At 41.0% G+C, this 8733-nt stretch overlaps 1 protein-coding gene across 2 annotated transcripts in view; it reads right to left on the bottom strand.

Moving 5' to 3' along the window:
• Positions 1–233: 233 nt before the first annotated feature.
• LOC139613745 (uncharacterized) overlaps positions 234–8733 on the bottom strand; it is a 10176-nt gene continuing 1676 nt past the window's right edge. The window contains exons 1-3 of one of the 2 annotated variants that reach the window (XM_071470591.1): positions 6457–8733; positions 4079–4628; positions 234–3787 (exon numbers count right to left, since the gene is read on the bottom strand). The exon at positions 6457–8733 is cut by the window's right edge and continues 1676 nt beyond it. In XM_071470591.1, the coding sequence (XP_071326692.1) occupies positions 3707–3787; positions 4079–4628; positions 6457–6623 (798 nt within the window). In that variant the 5' untranslated portion in view covers positions 6624–8733 and the 3' untranslated portion in view covers positions 234–3706. The remainder of the gene's footprint in view (positions 3788–4078; positions 4629–6456) is intronic. The other variant, XM_071470592.1, reaches the window with a different exon arrangement.

The following is an 8733-nucleotide window of genomic DNA, read 5'->3' as shown; positions in this document are numbered from 1 at the left end:
GAAACGTAACTGAGAGAATCACTGCTACATGAAAGAAGATGATGTGTCTCTGTAAAACTACAGATGCAGGTTTAACACCAAACACATCGGGCTGCTGCTAACATCTGCTCCCTAACATTGCCCTGTGATATTTCAAGATGCCGATTGTCTCAAAGCACAGTGACGTCATGTTTGTATCCTTAGTGTTCTCATCTTATCATAAACCACATTCTTCTGAACATATTATTGTCTACACTTGATTTCACATTCACAGGAAAACACGATGATCACTGCCGTTATTGCTCGGACTCCGTTTGGATTGGCTCCCTCGGCATTCAGAGCAGCTCAGCCCGGCTGTGATTGGCCTGCACGGTGGAGGAAGTTAGGCTGTGAGAAGCAGGAGCAGATAAGAGCCGGAGCCAGACCAAATAAAGACCAGCAGTCTGTTAGCATTCCTGACGTTGCTCAATACCCCCCCTACCACACACAGAGACATTCCTCTGATGTCTCAGGAAAGCCAAAATTACACTTTCAGCATTTCTGTCTCTCAACATAAATTAAAAGTGAACACATTAATGTGTGTTTCCTGTTAGTTTCCTACTGGAAACACATTGAAAGCTCAATTTATAATATCAAAAACAGCTGGCCCCTGATGAGAGGACAGTGATTCAGCAGAGGGGATACAGTGCACAGCTCAAAGACCTGCAATGGTATCACAAATATGCACACAAAATAACAGGGAGTAATGTTAAACACAGATAACAGACACAATAACACATGAAACTGAGGAGCAGCACAGTCCTCATCACGGCATCATCGAAATGTAGCAGATAAATACAAAGAAAAATACAAATACAAGAGACAACAGATTTATTGTTGACATTAATTTTACCATTGTGTTGTGTGACTTATGTTTGATTTCCACTGGACTGGGATATGTGCATTGTTCCATCAGCAGCTGATGTGCAAGTAAAATAACATACTTTAATATTTACAAAACAATTTTTATAATATAATGTAATCTGTTTTGCAAAGTATATTAATATCAAAACACGGCCAGTAGGACTTAACTTTTAGATAAGATTGCAAGTCTTTGTTGTATCAGGAGTTTTGTGCAGTGTGTGAATAAATCCTGAGACGCACGTGTACATCCACATGACAGAGAGGACCCAGGAATGTTATTTACTTTGATGGCATGTTGAAGATTTGAGGATCTGAAATGAAATAAACTCACGGTCACCTGCATCTTTTCTATTATTCCTGCCTTACATAAAAAAAGTGATGCTTCCCAATTTGCACCTGATCGTAAATCCCAATTTATACTTGCAATCAGTGTTGATATTTTAATTATTCAACCATGCATCATTAACCAAGGTCTTTTCTCAACAAACTGGTTATAAAAGCCTGATCTGAAACCATCTTATTCTAACCTCCTCTGTTAACTCACTTCATCTTTTCTGAACATTGAAACTGATCATAAACAGTCATAAACAGTGAAACATCCATAATACAGACTTGTTACTTGCAGTATAACAAGAATATGAGTCATGGTTACAATAAAAATGCTAACATGTTCAGCAGTTATAATGTTATCGTGTTTACCCATCTTAGTTTAGCATGCTAATAATAACACAAAGTTTGGCTGAGGTTAATGGGAAAGTCGCTTGTTTTGCGGCTATTAGGTCAAAGACCAACGACCTGATGAAAGGTTACGGGGTCATCAGAGTTATCACAGTTCATCCTGTGAGGGACGTGAATATTTTTACTAAATTTCATGGTAATCCATCCAATTCTTTTTGAGACACGTTTCTGAAAAACTAGAAATTTCAACCTTGTGGTGGCACTGGAGGAAAAGTCAGAGGGTCGTCAAAGTTATTGGGATTCATCCTCTGGGGATCATGAATGTCTGTATTAAATGTCATGGCAATTGATCCAATAAGTGTTAAAATATTTTAATTTGGATGAAAGCGGTGGACAAATCCAATGACCAACATTGCCATGCCAGCAACCATGCTACTATTTTCTAGAAAAGTTTGTTCAAGCTCTTTCAATTAGAACAAAAGCAAAACAGTTAAAAACCTGCTGGACTGTTGTCAGCTACCATGTAATAGAAAGTATCTACTTTTACCTGCTGTTTACAGGCTGGTTCGTATCTTTGGCTGATTTCAACAGGATGTGGATCATCAGCGGTTCCTGTGTGGTCCTCAAACTGTCTCGACTTCTTGGACTAGATGGATGAAGAGCTGTCAAGTTCAGGACAAAAGCTCCGAACTTCCATCATCTCAAGACGCAGAATTGACTCGACCGAAACTAGAACTTTCTTTTCCGAAACAAAACACCAGGCGTCAAACAAAAACAACCGGTCGCTGGTAAAAACCAACCAGTGATGATGGTTGGCGCCCTCTCTCACTTTCGCTCATTCATGCCGTGGGAAGTAGGATGCCGGTTGTTAGGAGCAGTTGTTTTGCTTGTGTCAGCTTTTCCGAGTGAATGAGGAGAAGCTGACTTCCTGTTCCTCATGACTCAGACCACCCAGCCCCTACATGTGCATTAGTGACCTTATATGATGAAGTAGCTTTAATTAACACTAGAGTTTTCCTCATATGATTCCATCCTTGCATTGTTGACTTATAAATGTATTGATCTTTTTATGTATTATATGTATTTTGTTTGAACTAATTTGTATTTGAGCCCTTTTGTGAGATTTTTACTTCCTCTGGTTTTGGCATGAAGATGGTATCAAGTTTATGAAGTTGATTCCTGGTTAAATTTCACAAAAATAATCTCAACTCAAGGTCCACTTACTTGCTTTTTTTTCTGAAGCTTTCAACCATTTGTCAGCAGAAGGAGGTTGCTCATTTGACAAGGAGATGGATTTTCATAATTTATCCAATTTAATCTAAACAGTTACTTAATAACAGGTGGTTGTTTATGGAGGAAAGAGTATCACTGGATGATCTCTCTGAAGAAGACACCGTGTGTAAACTCTGGAAAAAACATAAGGAAGTGGATCTTGATTTAATATTGATTTATCCAGTATCAAAGTATATTCCTGTATTGCTTGATAGTCAACAAATTATGGTTACAATGTGTCTTTTTGAAATAAATTTTATGCTGACTGTGTGAGGAATGGATCATTTTTAATTAGGTGATAAAAGCAAAGTTCAGTAGTTGAATGCATGAAATCAACATTTTTTTCACATAAACAGTGAATAAATGAGTCAATAGGTCAACTTGTAGTGAAAAGTCACAGAGCAATATCATTAATTGAGCAGCTGTTTCTTTGGCTTTATGGCAGATTTACAGTATCCGTTCATTCAAACAACAGGGAGGAAAAGTAAAAAACAAGTTTATAACAGGAAAGTCCAATTTTTTTTTAGACGATGGCTGAGACCAAACTTGGAGCTAAAAGGAGAGTGAATATTGAGTAGAAATGCTAGTTGTTTGCTAATGCTAACACAACTTTTTATAATGGTGATTGTGTGTCTGTCTTGCATGTTTTCCAGCCCTCGAGTAGCCAAAGTCAAAGGTGATCTATGAATGACAATCCCAGGAAGTGTAGGCGACACCATTTATTCACTTACATATCTTCAGCAGCACTTTCAAAATGAGAGCTCCACCATTTGAATTTATGTGTACAGCACAAATGATGGAACAACAGTGTTATTGTTGTTGTTGACATTTGGTAGCTCGCTGTCGACACGTTTGATTTGGCTTCGGTTTCACATCAGTTCCTGATGCAACCTGGGTTCAGGAGAGCTGAGGATGGAGCCGCCCACCCAGGATTCAGCAGCCAACCAGCCACCACCTGACCCATGATAAGACAATTTGTGAATAAATTATTATTAAGTGTTATGAGGACAGAAGATTATTTAATTCCTTCGCTGACACGCTGTCACAGACTCAGACCGTCCTAATGATTAACGTCAGGTTGTGATTTGCTACAAAGACAAAAACTTGTGCGGTTTATTGCTCATTGATTAACACTGATTCCTTTGAGCATGTTAATATTACAGGACATGGTTAAGTGTGTAATAATGCCTCTGTTCACTGAGGTCACTGACAAGCCACAACTTCAACCACTTGACAGCCATTTTACCTTTGATCTTTCAGGTTTTACCTCAGTGTTCGCACCTCCTCTGTGAGCAAATGCACGTCGGCGGGGTGTTGACAGACGAGTCCGTTTTGAAAAAAGGTGACTGGAGAGCGCCGCCGGCATCTGATGATCCCTCACTTCAAAGAGCATAAACGTGTCTGTTGTATCTGTGGCCCAAATTGCTGTACGGCCTATTTCGGGATTCATCTCTGCAGATCTGAACCTCGCAGTCGACAGCAAAACAGTACCTGTGTTGTTGAGGGTGTAACTGCAACTACGGCCCCCAGGGAATCCGCTGGCTGAGAGCCTCGCAGCCACACAAGAGGAGCTAAGCCCTGCTGAAGAGAGGCTGTCATCTTCTCTGGGCTGCACCTGTGGAGACTGGCCTGCCTCTCCACAGGCCCGGCCAGGAAAGCGAAGGGAGCTTTGGGAGGATTTGGGTGAGAATAGAAGCCCACTTTGCACCTGAAATGCTGTGAATGGGTTGACGGCCTCTGGTACCAGCCCCGAGGGGGGCGGTGGAGATGACACCGGAGCCGTGGAACTCGTACAGCTGTGCAGACAGAAACGGGACGATACTGCTTCAGCAAGACAAAAAACACATTACACATTATTTCAGCAGATTATCACGTGGATCTGATGATGTCAGTTTCAGTCATTTCTGAAAAAATACATGAGCACAAGATTGGTGAGACGTGAGAAAACAACTTCTTCTTGTCACATGTTAACAATTCAATTGAAAAACATGAGACAGAGCCAAATAATGTTATTTTCACATTTTATATAATAATTTCCTGTTATATTATTTTCTCCCTTTTTACTGTAAACCTGCACTTGTTTTTGTTTCATCCTGCCTAATGTTTATAATTATTCTTTACTCTCTGGAAGATTTGTACTTTTTTCATATTGGGAACAACTTCCTACTTTCACCAGAGCATGGGGGTGCGTTTGTGGGGGCGTGTTGTTTGATAAACCAGTGAGACAATGAAATACTACCTGGGAAATCCAGTTAGAATCACAGATTTATGTGTTTAAAATCTGATTAGATGCCAGCTCAGTGGTTTGTAATACATTTACAACTTTATGTTACTATGGGGGCAACTGGTTCATCTTTCATCACAACAATGTTGAGGTAAATGGCAGAAATACAGCGTTAATGTTAAAAATAATCCACCAGGAGGGCACGGCCGGTCAACACAGCACCTCGCCAGATGACATCACATTATTACATCGCCTTGTAGCTGAAGTTGAACCAGATTCAACTGCACCCCCGCTTTCAAATGACTGAGAGGAGATGTGTTTCCTTACACATCCCACTGGTTGGCAAACTTACCTACTACTAGTTATCACTTGTTACTACTTGTGATTTTGAAAAGGTGTGTTGTGATTGTCTGTTCAGCATCCAATCAGATTATTATAGGTGGAATATTTAATTTCTCCCCATGTTTGAATGCTAGTTTCAATTATGAATAAAAAGTAAAAGCCCCTCTACCACAATGTCCACATTTGCAGTGACAAAATTGAAAAAAAAAAAGTTTGATTTGACATTTCTGCAAACAAAAGTCAACTTTGTTAAAAAAAAACAACAAAAAAAACAGCATGAATTACCATTTATGTGTTTGTGTGCCCAATTTTTTCTTTTATGTATTTTTAATAAAAAAGGGGGAAAATTCACATAACATCAAAGATGTACTTTAAGCACATTTACAACGGGTAGGTTTCCATAGCTTATATATTTTATATTTAAATTAATTCATATTTTTGGTTTTAATGTTATATAAAATTTATGAGAAATGTTATGAGAATTTATCCTAAAGACTGATTTCATTTTTGTTATTTTGCTTTCATTTTCTCATCTTACTAACTGATCATCAGGACGTCCTGCTCCTTAACTATGAACTCGGCCAACTTAAACCCAGAAACCGGAGACTCAAACAGGATGTCGTCATGGGTACCTGGAGTTGAGTATTAGTTTTATTATTGGTATTCTCAAACATAAAAACCATCAGAGAGACAGATATATGCGGCACTAAACCTGCTCGTGTTTCCCAGCTCCCTCCATCCACAGGAGAGCGTTTCACAGTCTGGTACTGCAGACGTGTTTACACACACTTAAGCCTCACTGTATTTATTGCTGACAGAAATCCCCGGTACTTATACAGTCAAAGCACCATCTAAAAAAACACACAAACACACATGCACAAACCCTGACAAATAGGCTCACACAAAATCACCCCCCCCCCCCCCCCCCCCCCCACACACACACACACACACGCATGAATATCATGAAAACTGCACTTTGCACACAAACATTTTTCTCTGGACAAGCACCTTCGATGCTCACGAGTACTTAGCGCATTAGAGAAACAAAACAGATCTACCTCTCAGCACACACTTTAATCCTCAGGCATCCAGCTCTGGGATGGTGCAAGAGAGAGTCTGAGGTGGAGCTGTGCAGCCCAGCCGGCCTGCGCTGGCAGACAGCGCTCTGCGCAGAAGGATAGGTCACCGGGTCGTTTGACCTATCTTTGGCAGACACGAGGGCCATGCCGTTAATCCAGCCATCCTTCTTCGTTACGCTGTCGGTTGGACCTTCTGTCGGCAGTGGTGGGTAACCAGGCCTGGAAGGTCAGAATGGAAACCAGTGTTGCAGTCAGCAGGTTTCTCCACATGTGTGTTCATCGTTCCCATCGGGCCTGGAAAACTGATCACGGGGCCCAACTTTTTCTTTGCTCGGGTTTCAAGGGACAAGATCAAGTTCAAATTATCATATAGGCCCAAATATAAGATGATGCCCCTTCATTTGACAGTCGTCACATTGGGAGAGATAAGTAAGATGAATCCAAGGAGAAGAGGATCCTCATCCTTGAGGCCTTCTCTCTTTCACAAGTTAAACATGATAAACAGTAATATGTTCATCCCACATTAGTGTACCGTGTCTATCAATGTCAGACTGTTGAAGCGTCAGAATCATTTTCTCAGACAGTATTTTTCTGACTTAAGTCTTGAGCTCATTTTCTGTTTCAGCCAGATTTTCTCCCCGGTTCATTTCTGCAGTGAAGACGTCAGGTGACATTATGAACTCATTTTCAGTCATTGTGAATTCATTTCCACTGTGGCGGTGGAAACACTTCACACAAGACGAGTAGGTGAAACTGGGCTCGTGAAGCATTTTTAGGTCTGTTAAGATGAGCTCACACCATTCAGACTCAACCTGCCTTAACACCATAATTTCAAAGGTCAAGTGAGAAATTCAGATTTGCCACATGTAGTTAATTGAAGTCAGACTTCAGAATATCTTTCTGGAATACTTATCCCATAATTAGCTCTAGCTGAAAAAGTCCTGGACCCTTTCCACAGTCAAGGGGGTCAAGCTGCTGACCCTCCTGGGCAACTTTGTTCGGGGATTATATTCAGTGACAAAGATTACGTGTGATATTATCAAGAAGACTAATGAATGTAATCCAGCAGCACTGCACTAAGCATTAAAAACATTTTCATGGTTATTTAACCTGTAGCAGATGTTCGTTCTCATTTCTTCTTCTTTACTCAGATGAATAGAAAATAAAAAAAACAACTTTACATAATGTCATGAAAACAGCGTAGCATGCAATAATGTAAACATGTGGTTAAGTTAACAAAGAAAAGGCTGCAGAAGAGAAATAAAAGTTGAGCTAATAAACCAGCTAAATGAAGCAGTCAGATTGAACTGGCTACAAAGACGAGCTAATGGGAATACTGTGGCTGCAGCTGACGTGTGCAGCTGAAGAAGGGGCGAGTGAAAACCCTTCACTCTGTTAACCACATAAAGATGTTTGCTGCAAGAAGTGGATGTGGACAGTTTGAGAAATGAAGGCGTTTATAATCTGCACGGAAACGAATGGAGGGCTGAGCGAGTGCTAGCAAAGTACGCAATCGATCACGCAGGGCGAGGGGAGGGACGAGGACGGAGGGAACGTGTGAGCGAGAGGCAGTGATGGTGGGAGAGATGGAGATGGGGAGAGGGAGGGAGTGAGGGGCCGGTGGGTGGGGGCAGATAAAGCCAAGCTCTGGAGGATTAACTTGTCTTGAGTGTGTTTCAGAGCCGGCGTGGTTGAGGGACAGGCTCTCTGCTGTGGGGCTCTGGAAGTTCTCAGCAACATCCAGACACCCTGTCTGCGGTCTCCCGTTCACACACAGCAACAACACACACACACACACACACACACACAAAACACACAAACAGGAAAATAACATTCATGAACACAAGAGCAGACCAACACCTCGGTGCAGACGTGCACACATTCACAGGGAAAGACACTTTTTCTCACTTTATTTTTTACCTAGTTTTGTTTTCTCATGAGTTGAAACTGGATTAAATACCTGTCTCTTTGTGCACTTTTCTGTTTGGCACATTTTCTCCAGGAGAAGGTGACAGTTCGGACTTAACTTGTAAAAAAAAAAAAAAAAAGTTTCGAAGCAGGTTTATCCGGGACCTGCAGGTTCACTCTGTGAGCAGGACTTAGCCCCTTTCTCATCATCACTGTTCAGTGCTAGTGTAGCTGCCCTGTGGCCCCCATCAGACTGTGGCTGTTTGACTCAGTGAACACACACACACAAAAAAAAGTCTGAACTGCACAAACTTGTTGTAAACTGATAATTTCAAGTTGATGATTTTC

This window comes from Trachinotus anak, unplaced genomic scaffold (assembly GCF_046630095.1).
Source record: "Trachinotus anak isolate AG129_WGS33_773 ecotype Australia unplaced genomic scaffold, CSIRO_AGI_Tana_v1 ptg000032l, whole genome shotgun sequence".
Classification (NCBI taxonomy): domain Eukaryota; kingdom Metazoa; phylum Chordata; class Actinopteri; order Carangiformes; family Carangidae; genus Trachinotus; species Trachinotus anak.
The sequence above is the reverse complement of the archived record's forward strand: the minus strand, read 5'-3'. Positions and strand labels throughout refer to the sequence as shown.